This window comes from Saccopteryx leptura, chromosome 13 (genome assembly GCF_036850995.1).
Source record: "Saccopteryx leptura isolate mSacLep1 chromosome 13, mSacLep1_pri_phased_curated, whole genome shotgun sequence".
Taxonomy (NCBI): domain Eukaryota; kingdom Metazoa; phylum Chordata; class Mammalia; order Chiroptera; family Emballonuridae; genus Saccopteryx; species Saccopteryx leptura.
In genome coordinates, this window is record NC_089515.1 from 29,226,011 (window position 1) to 29,249,525 (window position 23,515).

Consider the following 23,515-nt stretch of genomic DNA (forward strand, 5'->3'; position numbering starts at 1 on the left):
GACCCTGTTATTTCAAAGAGAACACACCTGCACCCACAGCATCTGGATCACAGGAACCGAGCCCACAAGCCCCTGCCCGCACCCCCAGAAGAGAGTCTGCCTTGTCCTGGGATTGACCGGGAAGCGCTTCCCTATGAAGGCCCCACGGGCACCTTCCTGGCACGCACTGAATGTAATTCCCAGGTCAACTGTGGGGGGTGGGCCTATCACCCCGTTTTGCAGAGGAGGAAACTGCGCCTCGGACAAGGACTCACGAGGCCAGAGTCGCACTCCTGGCGGACGCAGCCTATGGGCGCTGAGCCACTGTCTTCTGACGGGATTCAGATCCTCCCACCGTCCCTCCCGCTGCCGCTCCAAGGAAAACAGCTCCCCCTCCCCGGTGACCCCCACCGCAACTTCGCGGCTTTGGGATTTCCCAGGCCGGCCGGGCGTGGACACAGCGTACGCAGGCTGGCACCCGGCCACCCGGGCCCGCGCCTGGCCAGGGGTGCGGGGCGGGGCGGGCCGCCCGCCTCCTCCAGGGCCGCCCGGGGCGGGGCCTGCGGGGCCTCCTCCGCGCCCGCCCGCTGGGTGGGGGGCGCCCAGCAGGATAAAAGGGCCCCAGGCGCCCCAGGAGGCCCGTTAGCGCTGCTTCGTCGCAGCGCCCGCCCAGCCCCGGACCGTCTGCGCTCCAGCTGGTGAGCCCCCGCCTGTCCCTGGCCCTGGGTCTGTCCCTGGCCCTGGGTCTGTCTGCAGCTGTCCTGCTGCCCGTCCGCTTCCGTCTCTCTGTGGGTCTGCAAGCCTCCGAGGGCTCCTGAAGGCTGGGCGCCGGGAGGGCTGCGGGTCCCGTGGACAGTTAGCCCAGCTCCCAGGCGCTCACCACCTTGCTTCCAGTGGCAGTCGCCAAGCTGGGGAGGTTGGCCCCAGGCCCGCCCTGGCCTCGGGGCTCCAGCGTGTCTTGTTTGTGAGTGCGCTGCAAGTAACCATTTCTCTGCCTTCTCACCCAGGGACGAGGAAGGAGAAGGGGCAAGGCAGATTCAGATGTCACTTCTGTGACTTGGGGGACAAAGACGCAGAGCAGAGGCAGGCTCTCCAACTAAGGAGGTCAGAGCCGATTAGAGAGGGAGCAAGGGGAAGGGGAAGGCAGGCAGAGGGGGGGGGTGAGGACTTCAGCTCCCACATGTCCGGTGCCTGGACAGGTAGAGCTCAGGGACCATTTGCTGGCACTGCTTCAGGTCACCATAATCAGCCATCCTAGGGGGGGTTTCAAGGCTTAGAGGCAGGGAAAAGGGGCTTCCAGTGATCGGAGCCTGGTGTTCACCAGGACTGCACCTTCACTGCTTTCTCCTGAACACCCTTGGACATTTCCAGCCCTTCCTCGGGGGCCGAATGCCAGAGTCCCATAGCAACACCTGGAGCAGGTGCCTCCCTGCTTCAAGCTGGCAGGGTCCTGGGTCTGCCGTTGGGTTGTACTCCTGCTGGCGCCTACCCCAGTGCCCTCACACTCCAGCGGGTCATAAATTAACCAGCAACGGGGTGGAATTTCATTCATTTTCCTGCCTCCCTTCCTTCTCCCCCTCCTCCTCCAACCTCCGTCTGTCAGGGCTGAGCACCTGACTTCTAGGGCCCGGCTGCCTGGGTTTGAACCCAGGCTGGGCAAGTTACGTAGCTTCTCTGGGCCTCATCTTCTCGTTTGTAAAGTGGAGCTAAGTATCCAATAAATATTTTTATATTATATTATATTATATTATATTATATTATATTATATTATATTATTATTGTTATTATTATTGCTAACCCCTCCCCTTCACCCTATCTCCTTCTCCTTCACTCGGGAAAAGAGCTGCCACTTTGAGGCTGTTTCCTTCTCTAAAGGAGGCTTTTCAGCCTGGTCCTCTTTTCTGTGCTCAGCACTGGGGGTACCAGGAATGGGGAGACCCTGCGGAGACTGGTTGTGGAGACAGGAAGCAAACACACCAAGTGCCAGGAAGAGGGGACGGGGGGGGGGGGCTTAACGGAGGGGCAGCACTCGAGCTGGGTGTTGTAGGACTTGATCAGTCTGACATAGAGGGAAAGGATACTCCCAGAAGAAGGAACCGTGAGAGCAAAGGCTTGGCAGCTGGGAACTGAGGATTATGTTGGGGAATGTGAGGAGACAAGCTTGGTGTGAGCAATAGCTGTGGAGGGACCTGCAGGAGGCAGAAGGCTGGAGAGAGCGGTTCCCCCGGTTCCTGACTTGGTCCCACTACTGCCCATCCACCTCCTGGGCAGCTTTCATGGAAGGGAGCTGCCGTAGCCTGGCACCCGGGGTCCTGTGGCAGGAGCCCACCCCTGCCTCCAGGGAGGCCCTCTGGAGGGGAGGGAGCCTGTTGGCCCCGGACTGTCCATAGACTCCAATAAGACCTCCATGATGCTGTGGGACATCAGCCACAGCCACACAGGCAGACCTGCCCATCATGCTCCTTAGCCAATCAGAGCACATCTTAGAGAGACACCCCCCCCCCCCCCAGTGCCACCCCTTCTCAGAGAGAGGAAAGCAAGCACTGACTCAAGTCACATTAACAGTCTGGTGGCAGAGTGAGTAGCATCCTGACTCCCGGAGACAGGGAAGGGTACTCTCTCAGGTCAGACCCAACCTGACCATTGTGGCCTTTTTTTTTTTTTTCATTTTTAGAGAGGAGAGAGACAGAGGAGAGAGAAGGGGGGAGGAGCTGGAAGCATCAACTCCCATATGTGCCTTGACCAGGCAAGCCCAGGGTTTCGAACCGGCGACCTCAGCATTTCCAGGTCGACGCTTTATCCACTGCGCCACCACAGGTCAGGCTGACCACTGTGTCCTAACAGCTGGAGGACCTGAGCCCAATTCTTCCCATCCTCTCTTGTCATCTGCAGAAGGTCCCTTCCCACAGTGACTTAAGTTTGGCTCAGTCCCTAGTTGTCTACCCCCTCCTCAGGGGTGATGGAGGAGGGAATGGGGTCATCCCACGCAGTGAAGAGCACTCTGCTTGTGGTGACAGCCGGCTGGGAGACCCACAGGCTCCTGAGTGGGGAGTGATGTGAAAAAGCAGTGTTTAAGCCTGGAAAGGAAGTACAGGAGGAGTCGGAGGAGGGGACTTCAGTGGTGAGAAGCGGGGAGAGGCAACACGGGGCTTCAGGAAGGGGAGAGAGAACCTGGGCTCAGGAGAAGGCCAAGCTGGAGGACGTCGCAAAGAAGGGCACCAGAGGCTTGCTGCTGAGCTAGGATGTGGCCTCTACTCCGTCTTTATCCAAAGAGCAGCTGGGACCAACCTAGACCAACGGCTCTAGGGAAGCTGTTAACACTGGCTGTTACTGATGGTAAACTGTCAATTGAGAGCTTGCTCTTCTCAGGGTTTAAGATGGATTCATTCATTTAACCATCACAAGAATCCTATGAGGTAGGTGCCACTATTCCCATTTTACAGAGAGGAAACTGTGGCACTGAGAAACTAGATCACCTGCCCAACACCACCCAGAAACCCACTGGCAGAGAAGGATGTGACTCCAGGCTGTCCAGGCTGTCTGACTGCCAGCGTGTATGTGTAAGGGCTGTGCCTGCCACCTCAAATCCACGCAACCACGATATTTACTGGTGCCGCCCACATACCTGGCTCTATTCTGGGCACTAGGGGCACAACACCACGTCCCTATTTCTGTGGAGTTTCATGCCTGAGCCTGTCGGTGCTCTTTTTGGAGCCTATTCTACCCAGTCCTGGGCTGGCCCAAGCAGGAGGACTGGCAGCTGAAGGCGGTGGGGCTGGGTACAGGAAGGAATGAGTGATTCTCATCCAGATACCAGCCTATGGGGAAAGGAGTGACACAGGACCCCCCGGGAAGGGGTAGTCTTATGATGCAAGCACTGAGCAGGGAGCCAAGAACCCAACTTTCTCCATCCACTGCCCCAGGCGGCCTCAGCTCCCATCAGCAGCGGAGCCTGGCAATGCAGGAACTTCGGCATGGATGGCTGCAGACGCTGACAGCTCCAAGCAGCTGTAACTTTCTCTGCTATGCACCTCCTCGACCCTGGTCCTGGGACCAAGGCTGCTAATGTATGAGGGAGAGAGGAAAAACCCCCAACCTCATCCCCTTTAAGGACCCAAAGAGCGTCTGGTTACAGCCTCCTGAAGACAGGAGTCCTCTGGTGGGTGCTCACTGCCTAAAACACCTCCCCAGGCTCCCCCCTTCCTGCAGGATGAGGGAGAAGCTTCGTGGTGCACAAGGCCCTTGACCGTCCGGCTCCAGCCTGTCCCTCCTGCTCTGGCACAAACGCACCTCTTCTCTTTCCTCCTCTCCCCATGCCGTTCTGCCTGGCATGCCGATTTTTCCCTTTGGGGAGAACTGTTCTTCATCTGACAAGGTCCAGGTTAACTGTCCCTTTTCTGAAAGCCTTTCCTAATTCCTCTGCTCTGGGCCTCCTGAGAGCAATGCATAGTGTCTGACATCTTCGCTTCTGTGTCGCAGCACCTGGCCTACTAATTGGCTTCAAAGCAAGTGCTCCACAAATGTTTGTTGAGTCAACGTACAGATCATACACCTAGACGGACCTGGAGCTAGGTCTTGAGGACATCATAAGCTATCCCAGATAGAGTTTATTCTTGTATTATTACTTATTATTATATTATTTTGCATACAAACAACTGTAAACCTACTGTTGCCATACCCTGTGTCTGGTTCAACCTCCTCACTTTCAAAATAAAGAATTAGGGCCTAGAGAGTTTAAGAGACTTTCCCAAGCCACACAGCAAATGAGCGGTACAGGCCTAGACTGCCCTCAAATGACTCTCTGTTCCCGCATGCCACATGCCTTCTAGGGTGAAGGTGGCCAGGGGGCTGGGAACATCAAAAGGCAGGTGAGGGGGAACTGCCTATGAGGGTAGATATTTCTGGTCCTGAGGGCACCCCTGGGAGTGCCCCATGGCTCAAAGGTTGGTCACCTCCTCTACTTACATATAAGATTGTATCAAGAGTAGTTATTTATTGAGCACTTACCACGTGGTAGGCTTGTGCTACGCACTTTATGTACAGTATTGTACTTAACACAACACTGTAAGATAGAAATTATTATCCCCACTTTGCAGGTGAGGAGAATGAGTCTCAGTAAGGTTAAACTTAAACTTCCTCAAGGTCACATGGCAAATGAATGGTGGGTCTGAACCAAATTGACTAACCTCAGAGCCCAGACTCAATCGATGGCAGCCCATGCGCAGGCACACGTGCATATGCACATGCGCGCACACATATGCACACACACAGGCACACACGCACACACACCTGTGCAGACAGGCACACACATATACACATGCACAGACACAGGCACACACCTGCACACACACAGGCACACAGGCATACACACAGGCACACACCTGCACACACACACACACCTGCACATACAGGCACACGCACCAGGCACACACCTGCACACACACACCTGCACATACAGGCACATACACCAGGCACACACTTGCACATACACACACACCTGTACAGACAGGCACACACATACACACATGCACAATCACACAAACACACAAACACACAGGCACAAGCACAGGCACACAGGCATACATACAGGCACACACCTGCACATACACAAACACATGCACACACACAGGCACACACCTGCACACACACATGCACACACACACAGAGGCACACACACACATACACACACACGCACACACACAGGCACTGCCATGCTTTGTCTCTGCCAGAAACAGAGGCCTGAGGTCAGAGGTGGTGATCATTGTCATGTTTACTCATTCCCCAGGTGCCTTGGCCTCAGCTGCCCTTGAAGTCACCATGATGTGGTCCCCACCAGCCACCCTCTCCCTGCTCCTGCTGTTCTTGCGACAGGCCCCTCCCAGCAGGCTGCAGTCACCAGGCACCGCCAAGCTGCGGCTGGTGGGCCCAGGAAGCAGGCCAGAGGAGGGCCGCCTGGAGGTGCTGCACCAGGGCCAGTGGGGCACCGTGTGTGATGACAGCTTCACTCTCCAGGAGGCCACCGTAGCCTGCCGCCAGCTGGGCTTTGAGGCGGCCTTGACCTGGGCCCACAGTGCCAAGTACGGCCCAGGGGAGGGTGAGTGACTGGTGCTGCCAAGCAAAATGACAAAGAAGTGGTAATGGGCTTCTCTCAGGGGCGGGGCTCACCGAGGCCCGAACAGAACGCATCAGACACCTGCCCACCCTTTAATACCTAACTCAAATGCCCTCCTCCACGAGGCATTTCCCGAGTGCCCAGGTGCAAAGCCGCCTGCTCCACCCTCCCATCCTCGCGTGCAGTGAGGTCACCGCTGCCACCAGTAGCACAACCACTCGGCTAACTTCCCTGAACACTGATGGGTGCACAGTGGGTGCCTAGCAAATGTTGAATGAAAAAACTGACGGATGAATGGGTGAACAGATTGGTCTAATTATTAGATCTATGTGGCATTTTCCAAAAACAGATTCTATAGGGTCTAATGCCAAGAAGAAGCAGCAAGCAGGGCTGTAGATAATAAGATCTGAGAGAGCCAACTCTTGTCCTCTCTGCACCCCACGTTTTGCTCAGGGTTTAAGAGGAAAGTTGATAACTGTGGGGTCCCATCCAGGAGGCACAGCCCATGACCTGCCTCTCCGAGTCTGTCCCTGAGTGTCGCCTGTCCCCTTTCCCACAGGACCCATCTGGCTGGACAATGTGCGCTGTGTGGGCACAGAAAGCTCCCTGGACCAGTGTGCATCTAATGGCTGGGGTGTCAGTGACTGCAGCCACTCAGAGGATGTCGGAGTGGTGTGCCACCCCCAGCGCCAGCGTGGCTATCTTTCTGAGAGAGTCTCCAATGCCCTCGGGCCCCAGGTGAGGAGACTTTTCAGGCCCTGGCCTAAGCCACCTGTTGGACTGGGGGACAGAGAGCCTCCTGGATGGTGAACCTGGAGAGGAAGGGAAGGAGCAGAGCGTGGGCGGAGGTGCATCCTCGGAAGCAGGTGCACAGAGGACGGACGGCCCCAGCTTGAGGCCGGGCAGACTAGGGAACCAGGGGCTGGGCCTGCTGGGAATCACTGGAGCTGCTCCCCGGAAGGGAGACAGCAGGGGGGCAAGGGGCTGCCTCACCCACAGGGCCCGGCCACAATTGCTGCCTCTTCCCGGCACAAACAACCCCGAGCTAAAAACAGCCCAAGCAAACAACAGGAGCAGGCAGGGCAGGACCTGGCTCTTACCATCCACCGCCAGACAGCCTCTGTCTGAGGACAGCTGGCCCTGGCACACTAAATGCCATAAGCTAGGGCGGGTGTCTCGACATGGTCTGAGTCAACCGGGGGCTAGAGTGGGTGGGGGTCTCATGGGCCAAAGGATCCTGTGGGCGGGGCTGTGCCCATCCTCGGCTCTCCCTCGGGTGGCTGAGGAAGGCCCCTCTTTGCCTGGTGGAAGCCCAGGTCCTGAGAGCTCCCAGCCTGACCCCAGGGAGGGCACAGATCTGCCTGGTTCTCTCTGGAGTGGACGAAAGGACCCCAAGCCAACCAAGGTTCTGCCTCGTATTCATCATGTGGCCTCGGACGAATGTCTCCTCCTCTCGGGGCCTCAGTTTCCTGGCCTGTCTAGAGGGGGCTGGGCGGGGTGCTTTCGAAGTGCTCTAAGCTCTCCCCCTTGGAGACCGGCAGCGGGCTCAGCGGGGGCAGGAATGCTGGGACCCAGGGTGACCATGAACCCCGCACCCTGCAGGGCCGGCGGCTGGAGATGGTGCGGCTCAAGCCCATCCTCGCCAGTGCCAAGCGACGGAGCCCCGTGACTGAGGGAGCCGTGGAGGCGAGGTACGAGGGCCACTGGCGGCAAGTGTGTGACCAGGGCTGGACCAAGAGCAACAGCAGGGTGGTGTGCGGGATGCTGGGCTTCCCTGGCGAGGCGTCTGTGGACAGCCACTACTACAGGTAGGAGGGCAGCTGGCCGGAGGGCGTGGGGGAGGCAGGCTTGTGGGCGCGCGGGTGAATGTGTGTGGGACCCGTGTGGGACCTCCCAGAGGTCAATGATGCTGGCAGGGCTGGGTGTGTCTGGAAGGTCAGTCAGTGGGTGTGGGGATTGGGAGGGAAACGGGCACAAACAAGGAATCTTCTTGGATTTCCTGGGCTACAGTTCCCTTAGAATAATTAAGAAAAAGGTGAGGGGAACTTTGACACCCTGAAAGATGCCTAGAAATGGTCAGAAACTAATCGATAAAAAGAATTGGCTATAGTACAGAATACTCCTAAGATAAAAAACAATTGCATGTAAAATTGTGTCCCTGCTTTAAAAACCAGACTTTACTACAGATACTTACAATGCTGCCCACAAGGACAGACGAACCGAGTTCTCGTCTCTGCTCTGCCAGTGGCTAGCTGTGGAGCTCAGTAGGGCACCTGAGTCTTATCCAATCAGCAAGAAATGACCTCAGCTTTGCCCCAGTGAATCTCCTCAACTCTGATTCAAGCCAGGCCTCAGTTGGGTTGCGCGTAAGCAAGGTGTAGGGTAGGTAGGGCAGCATTTGGGAGAGGAGTCAAAATATTTTGTCAGAAATGTGACAGGACTGTCACAAGATTCCATCAGCCTGCCAATGACAGCCAGGCACAGCTCTACCTGCTCTGTGCCAGTGAACACTGTATGTGTCTCATCCAGGGAGAAACCCCACAGTTCATCCGGGCCATCTGTCCTTGCCCACCCCAATCACTTTTAGTCACTCAGTCCTGTGTCTCTGGCTTAGATGACCCTGGTCCTGAAGACCAGGCACTTGGTTCCATCCTTGGGGGTGACTGGCATGGGGGCCTCTGACCCCCCGCCACCTGGAAATTGTACATCTGGGTCTGGCTGCCTCACTGAGCACCCGTGAGGACAGACCTGATTATAGCCTCTGGGTGGGCAGCTGCCACCAGCACCGCCTTCACCTTCCTCCTGTCTCCAGAGGACCTCTCCGCCAGGGCCACTTTGTTCCAGGTGCTCCCTAAAGGTGCCCCTTCATCTGGAATAAAGAGAGGCCGAGCTGGGAGCTGCCTGCCCCAGGGGCAGCCCAGTGCAACAGAGATTTAGTCAAGGGAGCTCGCGAGGCCCTGCATTCCTTCCCTGTGAAATGGAGACAGACGACTGTTTGCTGTGAGCCACTCTCTCAGGGCAGCTGTGCAGCTCAGCACGGGGACGACATCTGTGCACAATTTACACCCGGGGTAGTCAGCCTTTTTATACCTCCCGCCCACTTTTCTCTGTTGTAGTAACATTTTCTAACCGCCCACCGGTTCCACAGTAATGGTGATTTATAAAGTAGGGAAGTCACTTTACTTTATAAAATTTATAAAGCAGAGTTACAGCAAGGTAAAGCATATCATAATAATTACTTACCAAGTACTTTATGTCAGATTCTCGCTAAGTTTGGCAGAATAAATCTGTATAAAACAACTTATAGTTAAATCTATCTTTTTATTTATACTTTGGTTGCTCTGCTACCGCCCACCATGAAAGCTGGAGCGCCCACTCGTGGGCGGTAGGGACCAGGTTGACTATCACTAGTGGGCAGTAGGGACCAGGTTGACTACCACTGGGTTACACAATGTGGGGTCCACTGCAAACTTAAAGACCACTGCGAGGGGCCAGGGTGACTGGCAGGAGCCTGCACCCACTCCACCCCCCACCTGCTTTCTCCCACCCAGGAAAGTCTGGAATTTGAAGATGAAGGATCCCAAGTTTAGGTGAGGAGCATGCCCCTGGGGAAGGATGCACAGGGGTGCGGCAGGAAGGGCCCCCTTCCAGCCCCGCCTCCCTCCCTTCCCCTGGGCCTTGGCCTTCCAGAGTCCTGAGCTTCCCTCAACCCCTCCCCCACCCGCAGTCTCCCCTGTCTTCCAGGCTGAAGAGCCTGACCCAGAAGAATTCCTTCTGGATCCACCGGGTCAACTGCCTGGGGACGGAGCCCCACATAGCCAACTGCCAGGTGCAGGTGGCGCCAGCGCGGGGCAGGCTGCAGCCGGCCTGCCCTGGTGGCATGCACGCTGTGGTCAGTTGTGTGGCAGGGCCCCGCTTCCGCCCTCTGAAGGCCAAACCCGGACGCAAGGAGTCCCGCGCAGAGGTGGGTCCCACGCTAGTGCACCCTGGCAGGGAGGCACAGGCCCCCTTTCAGCAGGATCCAGCGTTCTGGGGAAGGCCTGGTGGGGAGGGGCTCCCGGACAGGCTGAAGGGGAGGGGCTCCTGGACAGGTCTCAGGGGAGGGGCTCCCGGGCAGGCCGCAGGGGAGGGGCTCCCGGACAGGTCTCAGGGGAGGGGCTCCCGGGCAGGCCGCAGGGGAGGGGCTCCCGGACAGGTCTCAGGGGAGGGGCTCCCGGACAGGCTGCAGGGGAGGGGCTCCCGGACAGGTCTCAGGGGAGGGGCTCCCGGGCAGGCCGCAGGGGAGGGGCTCCCGGACAGGTCTCAGGGGAGGGGCTCCCGGGCAGGCCGCAGGGGAGGGGCTCCCGGACAGGTCTCAGGGGAGGGGCTCCCGGACAGGTCTCAGGGGAGGGACAGCGGCCCCTATCAAAGAGGAATCCGTGCAGCTGGGAGGAGAGAGCCAAGCACAGGACAGCAGTACCTTGGATGTATTTAAAAGGGACCGTTTATAACCCTACCATAAATAGAAAGCTGACATCACCTGCTATGAATAGACGGTAACATAAAAACAGTAATTACATTGTAGCTATACCCACATATTGAACCTGAGCCTGGCCCTTTGTTATAAAAAGCAAAGAGCAAGTGCTGGTGAGGTGTTACAGACAGGGCAGGGCGCATGCAATGGTCTCCTGGATGGAATAGGAAGGAGTGGAAGAGAATTACAGCTAAATAGCTTCCCCACTACGGGAGTCAGTTTCAGTAATCCCACGGCCCTGCACGCCTCTAAAGTCACTTCCCAGATCCCTCTGAGAAGCACTGATCCAGCTCAAGCCCAAAGGACAAAGGAGAAACAGGCTGGGAGAGAGGAAGAGATTTGCCTGGTGACCAGGTGGCAGGGTAGTGAAGCACAGGGACCCATTCATAAGGCTCTTTCGTTAGAGCTGGACTTTGTTCTTACTGTCTCATCGTGGTGGCTCTTTGCCATTGAAGAAAGGGAGGTTGAGAAAAACCGCTTATTGGAGGTAATAGTTATGGGCAGTCAAGAGTCGGTGTCTGCCCAGCTTGAAAGGGGCCGGGCTGGGCCAGGGCTCCCACGGTGGCTCAGCCCCTGTCCCTCCTCCTTGGCCCTCCCTGAAGCTGGTTTTCTCCCAGCAGGAGCTAAAGGTGCGCCTCCGCTCGGGGGCCCCGGTGGGCGAGGGCCGAGTGGAAGTGCTCATGAACCGCCAGTGGGGTACAATCTGTGATCACGGGTGGAACCTCATCTCTGCCAGCGTCGTGTGTCGTCAGCTTGGCTTCGGCTCTGCTCGGGAGGCCCTCTTTGGGGCCCAGCTGGGCCAAGGTGAGTGCGGAGGCCTGGGGTAGGGTGGGGTGGGAGGGCCTGGATGTGCCACTGGTCTTTCCCCACCAGGACAAATTATCCCCCTCTGTGGAAGGGCAGCCACAGCTGTGGGGCTGGAGATGGAGCCTCACGTGGTATTTCTCTCCCTCCCTCTGCAGGGCTGGGGCTCATCCACCTGAGTGAGGTGCGCTGCACGGGATACGAACGGACCCTCAGTGAATGCCCTTCCCTGGAAGGGTCCCCTAATGGTTGTCGACATGAGAATGATGCTGCCGTCAGGTGCAATGTTCCAGACATGGGCTTTCAGAACCAGGTGAGCTCAGGTCCTGGCATGACCTCAGACTTGGGGCCGGGGAAAGCCCTGAGCCAGCCCCAGGACACCACGTGCAGCCAGAGGGGACGGGTTCATGAGCGGCAGCAAGTGCGTCTGCTTTGGGCCCCAGCTGGCCTTCCCTCGGAGCCTGGAAAGCCACCGTCTCCCGAGTCTCCCCCGTGGGCAAGTCTCCGGTCTCTGATCTTGGTTCTCTCTTCTGTGAGACGGGGTCACAGGGTCACTATGGGGGACAGTTAATATGAAATCCCTTGCAGCCGGCAAGTAGTCATTAATGGTAGGATTTGAAGGGAAGCTCTGAACAGGAGCCGCAGGAACAAGCGCTTTGAGTCAGGTTTCTCTAGCAGGCAGGGGCGTTAGGGACTATCTGGTAAAACGTCCTCATGTTACAGAGGAGGAGGCAAACCCAGAGAGGGGAGTGTCATGTCAGGGCCACCAGTTAGTGAGCTGGGGAGTCCTGAGCTCTCTCCTTCTAAGGCTGCCCCGCCCCTCACACACTTCTGACCCCCGCAGGTGCGCCTGGCTGGCGGGCGCAGCGCCGAGGAAGGTGTGGTGGAGGTGCAGGTGGAGGTGAACGGTGTCCGACGCTGGGGGGCCGTGTGCAGTGACCACTGGGGGCTCAATGAAGCCATGGTAGCCTGCCGACAGCTTGGTCTGGGTTTTGCCAGCCATGCTATCCAGGTAGGTCCCTGCCTTGTTCCAAAACTTCCTAGCTCAAGCTGCTAACCACTCATTCATTCATTTATTTGTTCAACAATTAATTATTGAGTGACACTGGGCCAATATAAGGCTGCATGCTGGGGATATGGCAGTAAAGACGCAGTTCCTGCCTCACGGAGCAGCGGCCAGGCGTCCCCAAACTACGGCCCGCGGGCCACAATGCGGCCCCCTGAGGCCATTTATCCAGCCCCCACTGCACTTCTGGAAGGGGCACCTCTTTCATTGGTGGTCAGTGAGAGGACCACTGTATTTGGAAGCCCTCCAATGGTCTGAGGGACAGTGAACTGGCCCGCGGTGTAAAAAGTTTGGAGACCCCTGAGCCAGCCGTTACTGTACTGTTCACACAATGGGCACATGGCTGTGTGTACAGAAGAGACAAACAGAAGCTAGGCCGGCGAAGTGGGGGAGGAACAGACAGCCCGTGCAGAGGCCTGTGGCCAGGGGAAGCTCGACTGGGTAGAGGAACTAGGGGCCAGGGTGGAGTGTGGCTATCAGGGATGAGTGGTGTGAAGTATGAGGTGGAGGAGGCAGGGGCAAAGCCATTCAAAGCCTGCAGTGCAGATTTTTAAAGGATTTCCTCCTGGCCTTTGGCAAACAGTTGGTGTGGGGACTAATGCGAATCCAGGGAAACACTCAGGAAACTACTGCAGCAGCCCAGGTGAGAAACGGTGCTAGCTGGGACCAGGCAAGGGGCAGTCCTGGTAGGAATAAGTGGACAGAGTCTAAAGGTACCAAGAGGCTTTGAGCATGACTGCAATGGACACACCTCTTCAACTGCGCCCATAGTGGCCGGTTGGGCAATGCTGGGCACACCTCACCTGGAGAACGGGGGCCAACCAACCATCTGGGGTTGGGAAATGGGACAGGCCACCTGGTGGGCAGGAAGGGAACAGGACCCTTCTCTTCAAATTGCTGAAGGCTGCCCTGTGGAGAAGGTGGGAGCAGGGCCGCATGGGACAGTGGAAGCCAGAGGCAGGGTATTTTTGCCTTGATACATGGAAGAAATGGCTACTATCAGGACTCCAAAGTGGCATGGGCTGTCCCATCACTCAAGATTTTCAGGTTGCCCTGGCCAGTTGGCTCAGTGGTAGAGCATCGGCCTGGCGTGCAGAAGTCCCAGGTTCGATTCCCGGCCAGGGCACACAGGAGAAGCGCCCATCTGCTTCTCCACCCCTCCCCCTCTCCTTCCTCTCTGTCTCTCTCTTCCCCTCCCACAGCCGAGGCTCCATTGGAGCAAAGATGGCCCGGGCGCTGGGGATGGCTCCTCAGCCTCTGCCCCAGGTGCTAGAATGGCTCTGGTTGCAACAGAGCGATGCCCTGGAGGGGCAGAGCATCGCCCCCTGCTGGACAGAGCGTCGCCCCCTGGTGGGCGTGCCGGGTGGATCCCGGTCGGGCGCATGCGGGAGTCTGTCTGACTGTCTCTCCCCGTTTCCGGCTTCAGAAAAATACAGGAAAAAAAAAAAAAAAAGATTTTCAGGCTGAGGCTGAGCACAGCATGGTGGGGGTAGTCTTACAGGGTCCAAGTCACACAGATGGGAGTCAGAGAAGGTGATTCCAAAGGTTCCTCTCAACCCTGATTGGATGATGCTGGTTGTTTCCTTAGGACACCTGGTACTGGCAGGGGACAGCGGGGGCCGGGGAAGTGGTGATGAGCGGGGTGCGCTGCTCAGGCACCGAGCTGGCCCTGCAGCAGTGTCAAAGGCACGGGCCCGTGCACTGCTCCCGGGGCGCGGGCCGCTTCTCCGCCGGAGTCTCCTGCACAGACAGTGAGTAGTGAGGGCCCACGGGGCTGTGGGGCAGGCAGGCCTGGGCTCCCTGCGAAGCAAGCGTATACCTCACTTCCTCAGGGAGGGCTCAGGGCCAGCAGGGTGGCGGAGCGGAAGCAGGGCTGGACTTGGAGCACCAGCTCTGCCACCTACCAGCTGTGTGTGGCCAAGTCACAGCTCACACAGGGATCCAAACCTGGCCCTGCCCATCTCATGGAGTTACTGGGAGAATTAAAACAGAGAATATGTGAAAATAAAAGTACATCAGCCTGACCAGGCGGTGGCACAGTGGATACAGCGTCAGACTGGGACGTGGAGGACCCAGGTTCAAGACCCCGAGGTTGCCAGCTTGAGCACGGGCTCATCTGGTTTGAGCAAAGCTCATCAGCTTGGACCCAAGGTCGCTGGCTTGAGCAAGGGGTCATTCACTCTGCTGTAACCCCCTAGTCAAGGCACATATGAGAAAGCAATCAATGAACAACTAAGGGGCCGCAACAAAGAATTGATGTTTCTCATCTCTCTCTCTTCCTGTCTGTCCTAATCTATCCCTTGCTCTGATTCTCTGTCTCTGTCAAAAAACCAAAATACATACAACAGTGTTTTTCAATTTTCATGTCATGACCTATAGTTAAAAAAAATTTTTTAAAGAACAATAAAAAACAGAATGAGATACATTTACTAAGGGTAGCATTTTTTTTCTTGGAATTATGTATATGTGTACAAGGCATGGCATGAAATATATTTTTTACTGTGGTTTGTAGTGAGGGAAAAGTTTGAAAGCTGCTGTGGAGGGCACATAAATGTGATGACACCATGGCCTCAGGCTCCCTGTGTATTCTCCTGAGCTGTGGGATTTACCCAAAAGGCTTTAGGCCAAGACCATTATCAGGCATTGGTCTGTCCGCACTCTAATTCCTGGGGCAGCAGCATCTGTTTGACATCCGCCAGCCAGGTCTGTGCCAAAATAACTACATATATCCGGTCTAAAGGCTACAGGCTGGCGCCAACCCAAGTGGCCCCTTGACCCTCTTCTCAAGCAAGCTTCGATGCCGGATCCTTACCCTGTGTGTTCGTGAGCTTTAGGGCTTTCTCTGTCCAGCACACCTTGGAAGAGTGCGGGGCCTGAGAGCACACCCTGCCCGCGGGTGACGGGACGGGGGAACAGGCCGAGACTTGGCACACGGGGCGGCTCTCCACTCCCCTTCCTGGGAACATGCGCCCATCCATATTCCGTCTGGAACGGCAGCTCTGCTCCTGAACACGGTTGAGGCTTCACAACAGCTTAGCACAGCCAACCTGCCGCCTCTGTGGCATACCCGTTTGTCCTGTGATTTCTCTCATTTCTTTCCTATACTTTGTTCTCATTCTCTCCGAAAGCTCTCTCTTTCCTTTGGGAACCCTAGGGTTTGTCAGTGGGCACACGCTGGCTCTCTCCAGAATAAACCACAGGAATTTCAAGCACATTTCCAGTGATAGTACAGGCATCACAGAGCAACCAGCCGCATCCCCCTCTCACCGTGGCCAGCGTATAGGCTCACCCAGGGGATGCCTCTGCCCAGAACCTGACCCGGACCCTGTGTTTACACGGACAGGCACTGAGGACAGGCAGCTTCCCTCTCGATGTCACGTGGCAGCAGCTGTGGATCTCCCCACTTCTGTCCTGTCACACATGAGGGACAGCAGTGGCACAGGAAGCAAGTGGTGTCTGGGGAGGGTAAGAGCCACTGTGCCAGGAAGGAACCAGGAGAGGCACTGAGCATTTATCAAGACACAGGCTCTAGCCTGTTGGATTTGTATGCACAGAAGCACTAGGCATGTCCAGGATGCTTCACAGGGGAACGCACAGGACGCCCTGGTGTGAACACCCATGCGGGCGATCAGGTTAGAACAGGACCTGTGGAGAAAGCGCAGGCCTACGAGCTGCAGTGGAAAGGGCTAGAAGGGATGGCTCAGGAGAAGGCTTGGAGATTCTCTCCCCACCCCTCAAACCCCCCCCCCCAGTCACTCCCTCCCCAGTCCCTTACACTGAGGGAACTGAGGCCCACAGAAAGAAGGTGGCTAGGTTGAGGTAACCAAGTTCACTCCAGCAGCACTCCCTAACGGGGTTATATGAGCTAAGCTACACAAAGGCACTTACAGGCTGAGAAGCTTTTACAAAAGAAATACTAACTTACATCAATTACATGTTTATCATGGGCCAGACAATGATCTAAGCAGCTTACAGGTATTATCGCATTAATATCACTATTATTATCCCCATCTGACAAATGAGGAAAATGACAGACAAAAAGGTTAAGCAATTCAGAGCTAGTTAAGGGTACGGCCAGAAATGAAGCCAAGACATGACCCCAGGTGGCCTGGCTCCAAAGCCAATGGCTCCAGCTGGACACCAGCTGCCTCCTTTGTTACTGGAACTCGCATCTCCTGACTCTTAAACCTCTCCACTCTTCTGGGGTCCCACAAAAGAGCTTAGACTAGGGGCAAGCCTGTCCCCATGCCAGAGGGCAAGCACAGCTGCCGGTCAAGCTCTGCATCCCCACCGTGCCCTCTGCGTCCAGGTGCTCCGGACCTCGTGATGAACGCCCAGCTGGTGCAGGAGACGGCCTACCTCGAGGACCGCCCGCTCAGCCTGCTGTACTGCGCCCACGAGGAGAACTGCCTCGCCCGCTCTGCTGACCGCATGGACTGGCCCTACGGACACCGGCGCCTGCTGCGCTTCTCCTCGCAGATCCACAACCTGGGCCGGGCCGACTTCCGGCCCAGGACAGGACGCCACAGCTGGATCTGGCACCAGTGCCACAGGTCAGTGCCTGCTCGTGCCATGGCTATAAAAAAGAGGGGCCATAGGGACACAAAGCAGAGTCCAGGGGCCACCAGCCTGATGTTCCTCTAGCCTCGGGCACCCTTTCCCGGGAGGGGTCTGTGCTCTGGGTAACAGCCTTCCTTCCTAGAGGACTTACTGACCTTGCCTCTGGGAGGCAATGGGGAGTCCCAGGAACAGCAGCTGGCCTGCCCCTTGCTCTCACTGGCCCTGAGGTACCCATGTTGATGGTGCTCAGGGGTCCATTTCCCAGTCACATCCAACAGAGCAGTCACTGCCAGCCCAGCTGGTCTGTTAGAATGATATTGGACAATTTTTCCATGTCGGACTCTAGGCCTTGACTTGAAAAGCCAGATAAAGTGGGGACTGACTCTTAGAAACCTGGAGACCCAAAATAGATACTCTGTTCAGGATGCTGGCTCTGCAGGAAAAGCTTGCCGGTTTCTGCCGCAGCAAAGCAAGGTCCCCAAAGCAGGGCAAGAACACGGGTCCTAAAAGGAGACAATGAGTCTTCTTTCCTATCAGGAGTCCCCGGCCCAGACAGAGGGAGAGACAATGCTGGTGACAAAGACAGAATGGAAAGGCGGTGCTTTTCCTTCAGGACACAGCCGTGGGTGGGGAAAGCCGAGAGGAGCGGGCAGCAGCTCTGGGACTTGGCCGTGCTGAGATAATAAGCACCCTTCCCTACAGCATGAACACAGTTGTCATTAGGACGGTACTGGCAACAATGGTAGCAATTTCCCGGCTGACAGGGAGCAGAGTAAGCACCGTCCTCAGCAGCTCAGCTCCCAGGCTGGTCCCTGGAAGTGCCCCTTCCCCCCACCGTCCTCAGCAGCTCAGCTCCCAGGCTGGTCCCTGGAAGTGCCCCTTCCCCCCACCTCCCGTTCAGGCCTTGACGCCAGGCCCCCGCCTGCTGGGGGCTGCCAGGGCAGAGCCTTCACTCCTGCTCACCTGGGTTGAGACCCTGGGCAGTGGCGCAGCAGCGCCTTGCTGCTGGGCACGGGAGGCAGGAAAGCAGGCCGTGGTCACTAATCTTGGGTTTGGGAGAAGGGCACTGCCCTGATATTATGACAGTCTTCTCTGGGTAATGACGGGGCCTAGTGCCTCAGTCTTCCCTGCCACCGTCTCCAGAGAGGCCCCTCTCGTGTTGCTGCCAGACTGACAGCTCTGCCCTTTCTGCAGGCACTACCACAGCATTGAGGTCTTCACCCACTATGACCTTCTCACTCTCAATGGCTCGAAGGTGGCTGAGGGGCACAAGGCCAGCTTCTGTCTGGAGGACACGAACTGCCCTGCAGGTAGGTGGCTCCCTGTCAGCACATCCTCGTAGTATATTCCTCCCCCCTGTGTGGGCTCACGGTCCCCTCTGCCTTGTTCAGTAACCCCTGGCATCTGGAGACTCTGGCTTGAAGGCAATTCAAAAGATCAATTTCTTACCTTCTGAAATCTTCGGTGGAAGCTCTTTACTTCTGCACTCCCAGCATACTTTGCACCAGTTTTTAAATGCTTACCACTTTTCTATTTTGGGTAATAGTTACAGACCTGTCTCATCTCTGCTAAATTCTTTTGAGGGCATGGATTGTGCGATTGCCATTGGCATACTGACCGTTCCTAGCCCTTAGGAATGGCATGGTAAACACTGGCTCCTCAGAGGGATGGACAAATGTATTAGCACAGTAGAACCGGAATCTTCCAACCACATTTCCTAGGCCAACAAGGACTTCCACTAGAGCCTCTAAAGACATCATCTTGATCACAGATGGGGTTTGTTACAGTGCTGGGTTCATGGTCAGTAGGAATTCTGGCTCTGATACTGAGGCAGGTCATGTAACTGGACGTCGGGTCCCTATCTGATTGAATGTAAGCTGTGACTGGTAAGGCTGGGGCGAGGAATGAACGATCAAGTACCAGAAAGCCCTAGCGGAGTGCTTGCTAACGCCTACACCAGGGCCTCAGGAACTCGGTACCCTTCCTCACAGGGCTGCAGCGGCGCTATGCCTGTGCCAACTTCGGAGAACAGGGAGTGACCGTTGGCTGCTGGGACACTTACCGGCATGACATTGATTGCCAGTGGGTGGATATCACAGACGTGGGCCCTGGGGACTATATTTTTCAGGTAAGGAGGGCTATGGGGACTCCCCGCAGTGACCCCATTTCCTCTAGATGTTTTAAAAGCTTCCTTGAGGTCGGAAGGAAGAGCATCATATCGCCAACAGGTCTGGCATTGAAGGAGCTATGCATGCTATCGGGGATCCAGAGGACCTGGTTTGAGTCCTGATTCAGTGGGCAGTGGGTAGTCACAGCTTCTCAGTTGTGACTTCTGGGTCTCCATCTGAAAGTGCCTACCTCCTGGGGCGACTGTCAGGATTAATGAAGCAAAGAATGTAAACATGCTTGTAGGGCTGCACAAAGTACTATATAAAGGATTATCACAGTCACTGTCAGCTCACTCAGAAGTCAAATCGCCTGTGTTCGGCTGTCCCCTCCTCTCGCTCCAGGTGGTTGTGAACCCCAAATACGAGGTGGCGGAATCCGACTTCTCCAACAACATGATGCAGTGCCGCTGCAAGTATGACGGGCACCGGGTCTGGCTGCACAACTGCCACACAGGTAGCTGAGCTGCGAGCCGCCGCGGGACAGCCCTGTGCGGGCCCGGGGAGCGGCAGAGGGACCGTGTGTGACTTGAATGTGTGTGCAAAAGGCTAGGTGGGGAACAGAGTTGAATCTGACATCTTCACGGGAAGATTTCCAGAACAAATTGATCAGACAGTCAAGCCTCACTCAACAGCTGCTTCTTCTACTCCCCTCTGTCCTTAAGGTTGTATGGACTGTAAACTCCGTTTCCCAACTGTCCCACAGCCTTCCCTGTTACTTCAAGCCAGGTCGGGATTTCCCTTTTCCAGTCACCTCCCCGCCCTTTCATGCGGCCTTTCTTAGTTGCCTCCATCCTAAGCTGACTCCTCACAGGGTAAAGCAGAACCCCCCAGATCTGGGTCGCTGTCTCCAGCTCTGATCACTGCTTGCAAGAAGTGGACCGTGGAGAACAGGGCTCAGGACACATGTGGGCTGGCAGTTCAGACAACAGAGGAAGCAGTGACCCAGTGGGGGCAGAGCGAGGAGGTAGTTGCTCTTCTTATCGATAAAGAAAGGTAGCAAACCCTCCATCTTTAAGTTTAAATGTTTGGCTTTGCGATGAGCTGAGTGTGTTCACACTCACACTTGTATATGTGGGGTGGGGCAGACTTGTCCATTCAGTCGACAAACATTAAGACCTGTTTCTGTGCTGAACACTGAGCCAGGCACCAGGAACAGAAATTGGAGTGAGATGGACAGCTCATTGTCATGTAGGGTGAAGAGACATGCAAACAGATCACCCCCACACTCCCGAGTACCCCAAACTGGTACGAACTAAGTGCTGAGCAGAGACAGAAAGCGACAACCCGGAGGAAGTGATATTTGAGCTGGGTTTCAAAGGCAGGGCAGACGTCAGAGAGGGAGGAGTAGGAGAAAGAGAATAGGCTTTGGCTTCAAAAGGCTTCACTGGGTGCCAAATTCAACTCTAACCACTTTCCAGCTGTGAGACGGTGAGGAGATCTCCACCTCAGAATTGTTCTCTATTGTACTTCAAACTCACTAAGGTTGTTTGCAGAGAGGTTATGATGGTTCTTGCTGAGACTAGACTTTATTATTATGTGGGCTTCTGGGAACAATTGATAAATTATAGTCAAGGGGGAAAAGCATCAGATTTATGTTTCAAAAGATAACTGGCAACAGATGGAAGACAATGAGAAGAGGAAGAAGAAATCATCTAAGGTTTGAATTTGTGTGACTGAGCAGATTTCGCTGCCATTCAATGAGGCAGGAATGTGAGAGGAATCAGGAATTAGAATCCCAGGCTGCGCATATGCAGACAGCAGATCATAATGCTGGAAGTGGGCTGCATGAGACCCAGACAGTGAGGAGGGAAAAGAAAACAATGCAGTTCTGACCTGTGAGGTCATTGCAGAAGAGACAGCACACTTGGATGAGAGTCTGCAGTTATTTAATGAACAGACTATTTACAGCGGTGCAAATAAGACTAAGGAAACAAGGAGTGTTGAGACATCTAGGGATAGCCAAGAGTGAGAAACTGTATTCACCTTTAGGCTTGAAGGGGTGGAGGGTATCCTGGAAGCAGGTGAAGCCAGAGCTTGGATGAGGGGAGGGCCTGGCCTCGAGTTAGTGGACCATCACTGCCCAAACAGGGGAAAAACACCCCAAATTCTCTCCTTCACCCTCTCATCTTTTGCTGTTGCTTCCCATTGACCTAAATCAAACAGAAACCAGAGTGATGCAATCTATGGGTCAGAGCTCCGGGGCACAGAGAGGACAAGTCAGGGTAGAGACTGAATCGGGAGGGGACAAAGCAGAGTACACAGCACAAGTTTCTGCATCCACCAGCCTATTCTTCCCAATGTCCCTGAAGCTACCCATCTGTCAGCCTGTTTCTACAGAGTAAACTGGGGTCTGTGCCCATGACTGACCTGACGCACAGGATGAGCTGAGCAGAATGTCTGTGTGGTCGTGCAGCTGCGGGGGAAGAGACGAGACTGTGGTGGGGTTGGCTACTCACCTGTTTTCCTTTGGCCCCCAGGGGATTCGTACCGAGCCAGTGCGGAGCTCTCCCTGGAGCAGGAGCAGCGTCTCAGGAACAACCTCATCTGAAGCCTTCGCTGTGCATTCCCAGCTGTTGCCCACACACCAGATACCTCAGCTTATTGGAGCCATGCCCTTCATAGAACCCTAATTCAGAGGGAAAGGGGCCAGTGCCAAGGGGCACCAGGAACTGCTCAGGAAGCCTTTTGATGGCAAGATACCAAACCAGGATGGTTCTGCTGCCTTGGGATGGCTCTAGGCCTGTCCCCCAATGGCCTTTGGTCTCCGGACTATGACCTCTAAGCTTGGTTCAGCTACACTCCTCTTCCATAAGGAGACCCAGTCTTTCTTGGATTTTGCCCCCAAGTTCCTGTTTCGGGAGTAATCAGTTCCTTAGGGAAGGCTATGGCCCAGTCCCCCATAAACGGTGCTCTGCAGATGTCTTGGAGTAGAAGAAGACAGGACCAATACACAAGAGGTGGAATTAGTCTCTGCAAGGAGATCAAAGCAACACAACTTGTGCCAAAGTCACAACTGGTAGAGCAGCTAGTGAATTCATTCCCTTGCTCGATCTGTCCTCAGTTAGAACTCATCTGTCTACTCTCTCTGAGTCTGTTCTTTAGTGCCCTTCCCTTTATCTGACAGGAGTGTTTCTAATCCCCGGAAGCTTACGCCACCAGCACCAGTTGCTGAGTGCTTGAAAAGGGGCAAGATATGCAGAAGGGGCCAGATAGAGCTTCCTGTAGTGCAGTAAGAGATGGTCCAGCAGAAATCCTGCCGGCTAATATGGGCCCCAGGCTCCGCCAGGGCCTCTGCCAAGGAAAAACTGTACCTGGCAGGCAACAAAATGTTCACTCAAGATCACTGTGCATCTCAGGACTGGCCTCAATTTCAGGTCTCAACCAAGTTTCTGAAGTGAATTTTGCATCGAATAAGTTTTTGCAAGGAAAAGAACATCAGTCAAGCCACTCATCTCTGTAGGAATAAGAAGATAGGTCTGGTCGAGTGGGGGACAGGAGACTATGGGGGAACACTTAATTAAGAACTAAACCTAGGAAAGGCCACCATCCCTTCTTGATATGACTGTGATATGCTCTTGCTCAGGTAGTATAAAATCCCATGTCTTCCAGCACTGGCCGGTTGGCTCAGTGGTAGAGCATCGGCCTGGTGTGCAGGAGTCCCGGGTTCGATTTCCGGCCAGGGCACACAGGAGAAGCGCCCATCTGCTTTTCCACCCCTCCCCCTCTCCTCCCTCTCTGTCTCTCTTTTCCCCTCCCGCAGCCGAGGCTCCATTGGAGCAAAGTTTGCCCGGGTGCTGAGGATGGCTCTGTGGCCTCTGCCTCAGGCGCTAGAGTGGCTCTGGTCGCAACAGAGCGATGCCCCAGATGGGCAGAGCATCGCCCCCTGGTGGGCATGCCGGGTAGATCCCAGTTGGGCGCATGCGGGAGTCTGTCTGACTGCCTCCCCGTTTCTGGCTTCCGAAAAATACAAAAACAACAACAACAAAAAAAAATCCCATGTCTTCTTGGACATGATTCTTCATCTTTTGTCCACTTAGACACACTTAAAAGATGATCCTTAGAGGTCTGACACCGCAAGGCCAATAAAGGTTGCTCACCACGGACTGTTACAAAGACAAGACCAGCGTGATTCTTTGCAGTTCCCAGTACACTAACTTGACCCTCTCCACTCCTGCTGAGCTGCTGACTAGGATGCACAGGGCACACATACTACTCACCACAGCCCCCCTACATTTTTTTGATTACATATTAGCCTACTGTCTGCTTCCCAATCCCTTCCCATGCTCAGTGCTGAAACATGGGTTGGAAAGGTT

The 23,515-nt window shown here is 55.5% G+C and overlaps 1 protein-coding gene across 2 annotated transcripts; it reads left to right on the forward strand.

Annotated features, from left to right (window-relative positions):
• Window positions 1-523: 523 nt before the first annotated feature.
• LOXL4 (lysyl oxidase like 4) lies at window positions 524-23,320 on the forward strand. Of its 2 annotated transcripts, none has more exons than XM_066355304.1 (15): window positions 524-677; window positions 5,765-6,073; window positions 6,651-6,829; window positions 7,694-7,899; window positions 9,643-9,681; window positions 9,836-10,055; window positions 11,225-11,408; window positions 11,567-11,721; window positions 12,253-12,420; window positions 14,063-14,225; window positions 16,784-17,027; window positions 18,229-18,344; window positions 19,026-19,162; window positions 19,545-19,656; window positions 21,680-23,320. In XM_066355304.1, the coding sequence occupies exons 2-15, from the start codon at window positions 5,797-5,799 to the stop codon at window positions 21,748-21,750; spliced, it is 2,271 nt and encodes a 756-aa protein (XP_066211401.1). In that variant the 5' UTR covers window positions 524-677; window positions 5,765-5,796; the 3' UTR covers window positions 21,751-23,320. The 2 variants fall into 2 exon arrangements, with proteins under 2 accessions (XP_066211401.1, XP_066211402.1); XM_066355305.1 differs by lacking the exon at window positions 524-677 and adding an exon at window positions 1,010-1,083.
• Window positions 23,321-23,515: the final 195 nt, after the last annotated feature.